Consider the following 12310-nt stretch of genomic DNA (forward strand, 5'->3'; position numbering starts at 1 on the left):
GTTATTTATGCATGTGCTAGTGAGCCATAACTTTTCCACATGCACCTTTTAATTGTACAAAATATAAGCCAAGGAAACACAGCGGTGGCTGCCACACACACTCTACCTTCTCTAGTTACCTCAAGTGCATCTTCACCACCTACACATATGGACTGTGTAAATCAGCAAAGTCTGGAAATGAAGGCAGTGACTCGCACAATCATTACACTCCATATCATCATTATGAGTCCTAATAACGCAGGCCAAATTCGAATGTTCATCTATCAAACTTCAATTTCACAATGATATCACAGGGTGGGAGATAACACTGATCATCACAATCATTTTGTCTATTTCTGTAATCATATGAATACCGTGTAAAGCAACCAATAATCAGCAGGCTCATTTCTATGCATTAACATTCACGAGGTGCTTTGCATTGACCATTTATATTTGAATGTGGGCGTGTAGAGGATGGGATATGAGGCTGATCCATGGACAATTTAAAATTGATTTGGGATTTATAAAAGGAAATCGCGCACAGGCAGGCGACCATTTCACAAATCACGATCATTTTTAGCTTTTGTGCACATTAGGGTTGGGTCGGTATGAGAAAAAAAAAAACGGTCCGTTTTTTGTAAAAAAACGCATCAAGCCACTTGGGGGCGCAACTGACTCATTTAAAATAAAAAACGACCTTAGGACAACAGAGAGACAGTAACAAGTTGTTTCTTTTATTCCTTACAAATAAATTTTGCAGCTTACTCAATCAGTGCAAACAAGGGTTGCCTCCTTCGTCTGGCTCAAAGCCAAAGTGTTGCCATAGTGGCGCATTCCTTGATTTCGTCGAGACTAAATTGTCCGCCATTATCGACTCCCCGTCACTATTAAACAAACTCCAGGCTACAGTAGAGGCGCATGCGCACTCGCCCCTCCTAGCTCAGTCCCCGCCCCACCCCCCTCTCTCTCCTGCTTGCTGTGCGCTTGGTGAAGAGGCAGACACAGGTGCTCACAGACTCGGTCGTACTATAAGCAAAGCGGACAAAATGTCCGTGAAAAATCCCTGCGATGTGAAAAATGCATGCCGAACAGTCTTTTGTGTGACACTGGTGCGCAGAGCGAAGTCCGCGCGGTCGTGCTTTGCGCGCACGGGGCTTGCGGATGTCCACTTTTACCGGGCGGACCTCCGCGGCATCCGCTCCGCGTACATTCTGCCCGAGTATGTGGTCCGGTCGGTCTCAAAAAATAAAACCCGGTCCAAGATGGAGTACCGGACCGAACTGGTATTACCGAGAACCGACCCAACCCTAGTGCACATGTACACTTTCAGTATGCATCCTACGCACTGTTTTATGAATGATAACCCTGGTCGGACTCACGTAGGTGTAGCAGTGGAGTGTGAAGGGCCTTCCATGGGCTCATCCTTAACTCTTTTCCGTTTCATCCCTTTCTTCTGGGCAGTAAAGTCATCATCCTCTGGCTCCTGTTCGACTGACTCCCTAAACCACAATAGAAGAGACAACACTCAGCACCCATATACAACATAAAATTAAGTGAACTTGTCATCCTAATGTTGTTGGTTGCTTTTTTTACAGTCTGCTTTGTAGTCTTACGAAGATTCTTTTCATATTTCTAAACACAGCACATGGCAGACTGCAGCTTTGAAGTTAAGCTTGGAGTAAATAACAGTCACCCCTCTTAAACTCAATTCATTTTAAAAACCATCCCTATTTGGCCCTATTGGTATCCTCCTTTCTTCAATGTTGTTGTACTTGAACAAACACATTTCTGCGATCTTACTCCGTTTTTCTTAATTTTGTCTGTTGATTCCGAATTAGCCCCTACTCAATAGGCTAATAACAAGGCAGAGTAAAAGCTTAATGGCTCTTTTTCACTGCTGTCTGCCTCACTGCTGGCTACAGAATTAGGACAAAATTACCCCGCTATGCAGAGCAGAGAGAGAAAAAAATCTTAAGTACACAATGACGACACACTGACCACAAGAAATCACACATAATTGTGGTAATTAAGCAGCATTATCAAAACAGTAATGATAATGACATAATTACAGCAATTAGAAATAAAAAAAATAATTACACAACTGCAAGCTTGGATTTCCCTGCAGAGTGAGGAATTGGTGGGTAGGGAAATACTCAAATTAAGAAATCAACAAATTAGAGACACCACGGCTAATAAATAACAGAGTTCTCCTTCCCTTGTAATAACACTTAGTTAAGGGGGAAATGGGTGAAAATGTAAAGCGCTGTAGCACGTAATTGTCAAACTGGCTTACTGAATCTTAATTACAAGCCCCTATGGCAGCAACTGCCAGGTACACATCGTTTCAGCCTAATCCACTCCCTCCGCACTTCTACAGTATGACCCCTGATGGCTTCTGATTAAGAGTAATGAGCCTTCCCACAGGTACGCTGCTCTCTGACTCCGGCTTGTTTTTGCTGGAAATGCTGTACATGTTGGAGTTCAGACGCAAAATGAAGATGATATGGGACCTTTGTTTTACCCCTGGAGGAAATATGTTTTGGACATAAACAGATAAAATATAAGGAAAAATGTTCCTCCAATTTTATTTCTTAAAGGCCTAGTGTGTGGCATCTAGCAGTGAGGTTGCAGGACTGAAACTTCTCCGAATGCCATGCGTGTAAGAGAACAATTGTGGCTGACGCGAAAACGCAAATGGCCCTATTTAGAGAGAACATGCGGACTCTGTAGAAGAGGACCTGTTCCTGTGGGCTACAGCAGCACAAAACCCGTGAGCTTGCCTGAGAAGGACTCATGCACAACCCCGCTATTTTTAAATATCCCATGGTGAGAGACTCTCACTGCAGCCTGTTTTATTTTGTTCTAAAAATGTCAGCGTGCAGCATCATTCTGTGGACGATAAACAAGGTGCAGACTGATAAAAGAGGAAATACAGTGAGTGCTGGACGGAGCAGTGAGTGACAACAACCCCGCCCACATTTAAGAGTATTGTTTGTGGTGGAAACGCTAGGGTCTAGGTACCATGTCTGAAGGGTTACTTTTGGTTCCAAAGGTACCATACCAGAAGTGTTTGATGGAAACGGGGCTTAAGGTAACAAAAACAATTCTTATTTTCAGGCGATTATAAAATAATTAAAGCACAGTTATGAATATTTTACACCATTTTTACCTTTGCATATATTCAGCAAGTGAAGTTCCACTTTAATACAAACTTCTAACCCATTTGCCCTGTATAGCGTCCTTTCCAGCATTTGCTCACAGGAGAAACTGTACAGCTCTCAAGTGCATGACAAAATAATAAAAATAATAAATAAAATAAATATTTATTAAATAAATTAATAATACTTTTAATCCTAACCACACTTAGACAACTCAAAAGTCCATTCATACTTTGAGTGCTTATTCCAACTTGCATGGTATTTTTATGAAGACATCATGCTGAAAAAAGTTAAACTCTTCCTATAAAACTGCAGGAAATTATAGGCCAAATACAGCCACATTTACTAAATTGGTTCCAACAGGTTCCCTTTGCATAAGGCTCTGTGCGTCAGTTCCCATCAGGGACGCAGAGATTTTTATGATGACATGTGAATGCAGAGGCCCCGCTGCCTGCCTGCAGGTGTCACAATTTGTCACAATCACATTCACGCTGATACATAAATGCATGTAACCTTCGCAGTAGGAGAACTGTCTGTGACCCAAAGCTCTTTTTATTTTCAACACAAATTACACATATTTGAGATGCCTTTTCTGTAACATTCTCTTTGTTATCTTTTTAGTTTACATCACAAACTTAAGTGTGTGCTATAGCAAAGCTGTTCAGTTCAACTGCTCAATTTGTAGATAAGGAAAAAAGTGTGTGTGTAGGATGGTCATGTTTTTTTGGGATACTGCACCACTGAGCAAAATCCATAAAAAGCCATACATAGGAGGTTGGGTCACTGCGTCCTCTGACATTTACGGTCTGTGGTTCTAATAGCCTTATTTCTTCCCTAACTCTGCTGCAAGCCCTTAACTTTCCTCCCTGCATGAAACCCACTCAACTAGCACAGTTTCCACCTGAGCCTTTCAAGAGGAAAAAAACTTAAGAGAAACATTAAAAGCCAAAATTTAGAAAAATAGTTTATCCAACTGACATCTCCTTTAAGATGTCACTCGCTCGCTGTATTGGGCTGGGTTAAATCCAAGCCTGGGAAACAATTCATTAACAACTCTGTAGAAACACTGCTGTGAGACAGATTCGACACAGCAGGCCTTCGGCCAAAGCCTGCCATCCCGGCAACACCCAGCTGAGCATCCAACTACTCAAACCATGCATTCTCATTTATTACTTCCCTGACAAGCCACAGATATTTGTCTTCAGTGCAGAGTAAAATTAATTTTGTGTGAGACAGCTTAACACATTGTATAAAATGGGAATGGCTTTTGTCCAGGGCCCTTGAACATCAAAACGCAAGAATTAATTCCCAGCACCTCAGGAGGGAAGAGGGAAAAAAAGAGGAGAAAAAATAAGATTTCTGGCAGTATGGCTCCGTGGCAGCTTGTCAGTTTATTTTCTCGGCCTACAATGAAATACAGTCTACTGGTATGACTTCATTCCTACCTGGGACTGCTGGGTGACTCCAGAGTATCAGTCTTAGGTGTCTTGACCTGAGGGGATGACATGCACTAAGTTTAACACAGCATGACTGCAATTCAAGAGCATGCACTCAGATAGCCTATGAACACTAACACTTACATAAACAAATGTATGCATTAAGTCTTTAAACATTCGTACAACCAGAAGAGGTCATATCATATCTTCGGGCTTCTGGGGAGTACATTTATCATATTTTGAATCTTGAAACACGTAAACATGTCACCCACATCCTTATCTGAGGCTGTTGGTTAGAAGCTGGGATAATTAAGATAAGATTAAGATAAGAGTAAGATAATCACTTCCACTGGTCTGGGTATTGGTACACAAATATTCCCTGCCAACGATGTGGGGATCTAATAATATGGAGGTAACCTAGTTAGGACAAGCTGCTGCACACACTGCAGCTATGTGTGAGCTGGGGTCAGTGGGTAACTGGGGCTGGAATCTTCACCCTGATATCTGACCTGCTAACTCCAGATAGCCCACGAGTTCTGGGTGAACTCACATGACCACCACCACACCTCCCCCTGGTCAAGATGACACCAAATTTCCATTGAGATGTTCTAAATTGGTCTCAGACTAAAATGAACATCTGCTCAAATTTTTGCCACGTCTAGCCCTGTGCAGTGCAGGGAGGAGGGAAGAAAACGAGCCACTCACTTTCTTATGAGATTTTCCATTATCGGTTTTCTCTGTGGATTTAGTTAACTTGGCACTGTTCATCAGGATGTCAAGGCAGGACAGGGATGAAAATGAGGAGAAAAGGAGAAAAAAAGGCTTGTGAGTGATGCAGTATTTGTAACACAAGATTAGTTAAACTACAGTTGGTAACTTTTATGACAATAACTTTGTGTCATGTTTGCTGAAAATGTCACTATGTTCTGAAAGAGGTACATGAGACAGATACTTTTCCTGCTGCTTTACTGTTGCACACATTAAACAACCAATCAGTGCCAAGGCATCTCTTGCTGTCAGTCACGTCAATCACTGTTTGTGTGGTCAAACTGCCAAACTAGGCAGCAGCAATCAAATACAAATCAAGATTATGTTGTTGCATTGCCTATTTACTGTCTCAAATGTTTTCAGAAACATATTTTTGTGCACTGTTTAGCTATGAAATGAGAAGGTCTGTGACCCAGCTGCCATATTTGAGACATTATACCTACATTTTAATCACCTACCAACTTTCTGGCAGCAATGACTCCGGAGCTAAAGAGGGGATATGATCCCTGGCTTCTCCAGTCCGCATGTCAAAGCATCTTTGGGCAAGATACTGAACCCCAAATCGCTCTCGATGGGTGAGTGACTGCAGTGATTAAAAACTCAGTAGAGGCGGCCACTTGTATGGTAGCCTCGGCCACCAGTGCATGGATGTGTGTGTGAATGGGTGAAAGTGACATGGAATGTGAAAGCGCTTTTAGTGGTTGAAAGACTAGAACAGCACTATACAAAAGTGCAAGTCCATTTACCCACTGACAAGCAGTGACTGATGTGACTGACAGCTGTATAAGAGACTCCTTGGCTCTGACTAGTTGTTTTCGTTAGCCATTAGAGGCTCTACAAACTGTAAAGAAGGCAGAGAAGTATGAAAATTTTTCACAGATTATTTGCAACAACAGCTTTCAGAGAAATATCGTAGAACTACAAGGAGAAAGCTGCTTGCTGAGAAAGCTGGTATCATTCTAGTCAGACAACGCTCTAAAATGCCACCAATCACACAAGCTGTGTCTCGGAGGACCCCCTTACAACTCTGAACATGTTTCTTTTCAGCCTGACCTTTCCACCCTTCAGGGTTGAATGGAACATGAAATTGAGCAGCAATTATTCCACAGCCATGTTCATTTTTTTTTTATTCAAAATACCACATTTTGAACATCCGACTAAGGCAGTGCAATATTAAAAGCGAGAGGCCCTTTCATGCTGAGGAAAATTTGTTCCATGAGTCTTGTACCTGATGACGATAAGTTAAACCTTAATCAGTTATTCAGTCAGTGTGCCATGAAATAACGAGGCTAGCTGTCACAGAAAGCCGCCTGCTCCACTGCCAGTAGCGCTTACAGGTGTCTATTCATCTCCCCACTCTCATCAATTACACAAGCCAATGACAGATCACTCCACATTCATTTGTCTGCTCACATATGCATGGTAATAAACACATCAGATATCAAGGTAAATTAATTTATTCACATGAAGATGGAGTACCCACTGTACTCAGTGAAATGAATGCATGCACTCAATGCCACCGGCCTGCTTGACAGCTCAACCAGCGTAGCATTCGCACACTAACTCTTTTTTTGTGTCTGTTCCTTTAGTAGCAGACACATACTGCCATATGGCTATCACTCTCATCTGATTTATCAGCACTGCAAGATTTTTTTTTTAATCCAAATTAATTTGTCTCCATATTTCAACAACATGAAAGGCAAAGCTACTTGCAGGATCCATGCAAAGAAACAGCTTTGATGTGTGGCCTGTGTTGATGCCGAACAGATGTTGGATGTGCTGCAGTCAGCTCACATGCATACATTATTAAGGAGCTGCTCTAACTTGACAACTATGACGGGATAACTATACAGGTAACTTATTTGATAATGGCACTTGATTGAATAATGAAGCGCTGGCTAAATTGTGCCTGACAGCAAATCATTTTTTCTATACATTTTTACTTTGTCTCACACACTACTCACTTGTTCTTGATCGTGTCTCCCCAGGCACCAGCGCTTTCATAGTCACTTAGCCTTTTCAGCTTCGTTGCTTTGTGCTTGGCCTTCACTTCTCCTTTAACGTCCTTCTCTCTTCCCATCTTTCACATGGACCTCTGTGAACCACAGTGAACATTAAACGGCTGGAAGCAAACACGCTTACTCAAGGTAAAAAAAACAAAAAAAAAACAAGGTTCACGCATTATAAATTAAAACCGCCGAACGCTTAAGCTTTTCCAAGTTAGCTAATTAGCTAGCTAACATTAGCCAACGACGACACAAACAAGCTAACTTTAGAGTAAGTTAACTAAAAGAAAATATCTCTTATTTCGCGTTGGAGGAAGATTATATGTCTCTAGGGAACTCTAACGTTACAGTATCATATGAGTCGCTCACCACCTGCAATGTCGACAAATACTGGAATATCTTTCATGGAAAATACAAACTTTTCAGGCGGTTAAGTTCACTTGATGGTCACTGAGGAATCTCGCCTGGTTTAGCTGGCGGTGTGCTGAGCAGCAGCTAAGCACGCGTCAACTCTAGCTGACTTCTGATTGGCTGAGGAAGCTCCGTGGGTTGCCAGCACTGGTTGCCAGGTTTGGGTGGTGTTACGTCGTCATTTGTGACCCGTGTGATAGTCTGTTACCTGTAGTGACAGGACATAGATTCCACCCAGTGAAACATTTCTTTGAAAAGTTAAAGTTGACATAGACGTACATTTTTATGGACAAAATCCTGAAATTGCTCCCATTTATTTTGGTCTTGTATTTTCACGTGTGTTGTGGAAAGATAGTACTAAATATGACAACATTCTCCATTTACTATAGAAATATTAGATGTGAGTGTTGTGATTACTGTGACAAAGATTTTACTATGTTTCATCAATGTTTTTTTACTTCTTGCCAAATTTCACATTCACAAATGTAAATTTACAAACAAAAAACTTCAAGTCTTTGTATTCGTGAAGGAAATAGAACAATATTTGTCAGTGATTTATTTCTCATGACACAAAAAAGCTGTCAAAACAATAAATGTAAAATCTTTAAGTGAATCTTTTGTCATTAGTCTCTCATGTCTTTATATCTACCTAATTTATGTTAGATTTGTTCTGTTGTCTTTTGTTGTTTGGTACTGATTTTAATATTGGTTTCTCAGTACTTGGATGTGATTTTGTTCACATTTTGTTTCTACTCACACTGTATGTTAAAAGTTGTTTCACTTCAACTTGTTTCAAACTTCATTTCCCATTAGGGTTAGAGCTGGTTGTGGTCACAGTACATTGTGTTTATATATATGAAGCTTTTAAAAATCATTTTCATTATATCAAACTGTATTTAAAGTCGTAGTTCTGCAAATCACAAGTCTAAAGTCTTTGCATTCAAATCCCGAGTCAAGGCTGACCAATCCCAAGTCCAACCCCTGGTCCTAAACTGTGAGTTTCGAGTCCTAAACAAGTCATAATGCACTCTTCATCAAATTTAAAGCCATTTAAACAACCAAGTAATAATATATTAAATTTACAAATATTATGAATGCTTTTTAAAATGTATATGTGTATAAAGTTTCTTAAAACAACTGCGACATAATTTTGTATGTTTCTGTCCTGCCTTGTTCTATAATCTAAATGTAAATGTCCATGTTGTAAAATATATCATATACATGCCTACCTTAGGCCTACTTTTATCCTGTGGGTTTGGGGAAGGTATGAAGTATTTTCAAGTTAAAAAAGCTCAGTTTCAGGGTGTCGGTGGCTTTGTGGTAGAGCAGGCGCCCCGTTTACAAGGCTGTTGCTGCAGCGGCCTGGGTTTGAATCCAGCCTGTGGCCCTTTGCTGCATGTCATCCCCCCTCTCTCTCCCCCTTTCACGCTTACCTGTCCTGTCCATTAAAGGCAAAATGGCCCAAAAAATATCTTATAAAAAAAAAAAAAAAGGCTCAGTTTCAAGTGAAGTCCTGAGTCACTGCTGCTAAAGTCCAAGACTAATTGCAGGTCTTTTTTGATTTTGTCAAATCGAGTCCAAAGTCATCAATATGTCACAATAAGTCCACAACTGTGGTAGAAACTCTGTCAATCAGCAGTAAGACTATTATAAAGCTCCTCATTAAAAAAACAAGATCATGATTTTTGATCAGTGGCTTCTTCTGACCTGATCTATGGGGAAACGATAACAGATATTTCAGCAATAAACTGATTTATAAATTTCAACTTCCCTTGACCAAAAAAATTAAACACTGAAATACATAAAAAATAGTGTAAAGGTCATCGCACCTCACACAGACTTTTTATACTGCAGTCATATAAGAACTTGCAGTGGATGAAATAATTGAGTGGCCCTTAGTTACTACATCCCAAGTATTGATATATCAGCCTACAGGGAGGCAGATCAAACATTATCAAATAACACAGGACAGATGGTTGATGTTTTTACCTTGGCAGAAGGGTTCCGATAGAGGAGGAGTGTAGCTGTTTGTACAGATTGTTTCAAGAAATGCACTTACGGGTTACATTAAAGAAGCAACATTTAAAGAAATGTTATCATTGAATGGTTGCTGCTGGCTCAAAAACCTTTGCGATCTGGAAAACCATAAGTAAGATTCTATTCTCACCGCTCCTCTCAATCAAATACAGGTAAACTAAATCAGTAATAATCAGTGGTAGCATAAAAATTATAATACAAAGATGTTATGAGTAGTGCAGGCTGGTTGTGCATGCATCATTTTCTGCCTTCTTGTTTTCAGCTTATTAATTTATCTGAGTGATATTCAGCTGATGCATCATAAATAATGTTACCCAAATCTTAGTCAATAAATAGAATAATGCCAATGAGCAGAATCTTTCCAAACTAATGCATTATACAAGTGAGGGAATGAACTCCCCTTTGCCAACAATGTTGTCTACTGATACTAATAGTGCTTAATGAAACATACCAAAATACAAGTGCTGTAATTAATTTATGTGCTGTCTTATTGTTTTGACAGCTGCCATAAAAACTGATGAATTTGGGTCTCAGTGGGTCAGTAAGAACATATTGTTTAATTGTGAAATCAGCAGACAATATTCATGACGAGCTGTCTGCCAATTCTAAGAACAGGCCTTTCTTTCCAATATATTAAATTTTGATAATATTATCCTTCTGTCAACATTTTTGAGCTACAGATTGTGACAATTATTCTCAGTCATTTAGGTACGTATTTCAAATCATCCTTGACATTTGTAAAACCGTAAATGCATTTCTTGAAACAATCTGTACAAACAGCTACACGCGATGGATTACCTGTAAAAGCTCGGAACTATTCAACAGAGAATCAGTATAATACATTTGATCAACATGACATCAGCAGTTGATAATGTAGGAAACAGCAGCCAATTGTACATAATCATTTGCATGAATGTGTCAAAGCTTTTGAAATTTGTTCAAAAGCATGACAACTTGCTTTCATGGTGTGCAGAGAGATTACAGATCAGGGAATAACACCCAAAAATAAACGATAAGTAAATAATAATTCATGGGCACATGAAAATAATAACATCAGATTGAAAAATAAGCTTTAAAAATAACTTATTTGATAGCTATAAAGCCAAGTTTTGGTTCTGAATATATTTTCCTAGCAAACAAATAAGTTTTATACAGCCATCAGCTGTCAACTCTGTTATCAGGATGAGCTGATGAATAAAAAAATTAAAAAGCAAAACAAAAACAAAAAAACATGAATTTGCTAAAGACACAAAACACTAACAAACAACAGACCAAAATGTTTGGAGTAGCAGCTATTTAAACAAGTGTAACATTGCTTCTATTTCAAATTTACAAATTAATATTAAGACAAATATCTGTGTATTTATGTTGTTACATTGACCTGACCTCTTTTACTTTTATTGCTATGAAAAATGTGAAAAGGTCTCTCCAAATGTGTTTTTATTTAACAGAGGATATTCAGCTGACCATCAGTAGGTAGCCTTGTGGTGACAGCTATTATACAATGTGGTCTTATTGGTCATTTTGTATACAAAATTATTACACTTCCTGTTACAGATATGTAGTCTATTCCCTTTATTCACACTGCATCAGATTCAGCTTCAATGGTCAAGAATGTGTACAAATACAACAAATGTGCTTCTGTTTTTTTGTTGCCCTTAGTAGTTTAGTAACTATTTAAACTATAAAAATATAGAATATGCTGGTGATATGGGTGTTTGGTGTTACAGGGTTATTGTACAGGGTTTTTCCTGATAATATAGACTGGTGTTAAATGTTCATCTATAGTGACAACCTGTTGAAAGACATATATATATACAGTACAGGCCAAAAGTTTGGACACACCTTCTCATTCAATGCGTTTTCTTTATTTTCATGACTATTTACGTTGTAGATTCTCACTGAAGGCATCAAAACTATGAATGAACACATGTGGAGTTATGTACTTAACAAAAAAAGGTGAAATAACTGAAAACATGTTTTATATTCTAGTTTCTTCAAAATAGCCACCCTTTGCTCTGATTACTGCTTTGCACACTCTTGGCATTCCCTCCATGAGCTTCAAGAGGTAGTCACCTGAAATGGTTTTCCAACAGTCTTGAAGGAGTTCCCAGAGGTGTTTAGCACTTGTTGGCCCCTTTGCCTTCACTCTGCGGTCCAGCTCACCCCAAACCATCTGGATTGGGTTCAGGTCCGGTGACTGTGGAGGCCAGGTCATCTGCCGCAGCACTCCATCACTCTCCTTCTTGGTCAAATAGCCCTTACACAGCCTGGAGGTGTGTTTGGGGTCATTGTCCTGTTGAAAAATAAATGATCGTCCAACTAAACGCAAACCGGATGGGATGGCATGTCGCTGCAGGATGCTGTGGTAGCCATGCTGGTTCAGTGTGCCTTCAATTTTGAATAAATCCCCAACAGTGTCACCAGCAAAACACCCCCACACCATCACACCTCCTCCTCCATGCTTCACAGTGGGAACCAGGCATGTGGAATCCATCCGTTCACCTTTTCTGCG

At 39.7% G+C, this 12310-nt stretch overlaps 1 protein-coding gene across 7 annotated transcripts in view; it reads right to left on the reverse strand.

Moving 5' to 3' along the window:
- The window catches only part of LOC117262684 (DNA topoisomerase I, mitochondrial), a 51419-nt gene that overhangs the window by 36577 nt on the left and 2532 nt on the right, over nt 1-12310 (reverse strand). For 3 of the 7 annotated variants that reach the window (XM_078168108.1, XM_033635764.2, XM_033635763.2), the window contains exons 2-6: nt 7717-7966; nt 7306-7436; nt 5279-5333; nt 4583-4629; nt 1359-1478 (exon numbers count right to left, since the gene is read on the reverse strand). In XM_078168108.1, coding sequence (XP_078024234.1) covers nt 1359-1478; nt 4583-4629; nt 5279-5333; nt 7306-7421 — 338 coding nt within the window. In that variant the 5' untranslated portion in view covers nt 7422-7436; nt 7717-7966. Of the gene's footprint in view, nt 1-1358; nt 1479-4582; nt 4630-5278; nt 5334-7305; nt 7437-7716; nt 11656-12310 lie in introns of those variants that run through there. The other 4 variants (XM_078168109.1, XM_033635767.2, XM_033635766.2 and 1 more) reach the window with 4 other exon arrangements.

This window comes from Epinephelus lanceolatus, chromosome 5, assembly GCF_041903045.1.
Source record: "Epinephelus lanceolatus isolate andai-2023 chromosome 5, ASM4190304v1, whole genome shotgun sequence".
NCBI lineage: Eukaryota > Metazoa > Chordata > Actinopteri > Perciformes > Serranidae > Epinephelus > Epinephelus lanceolatus.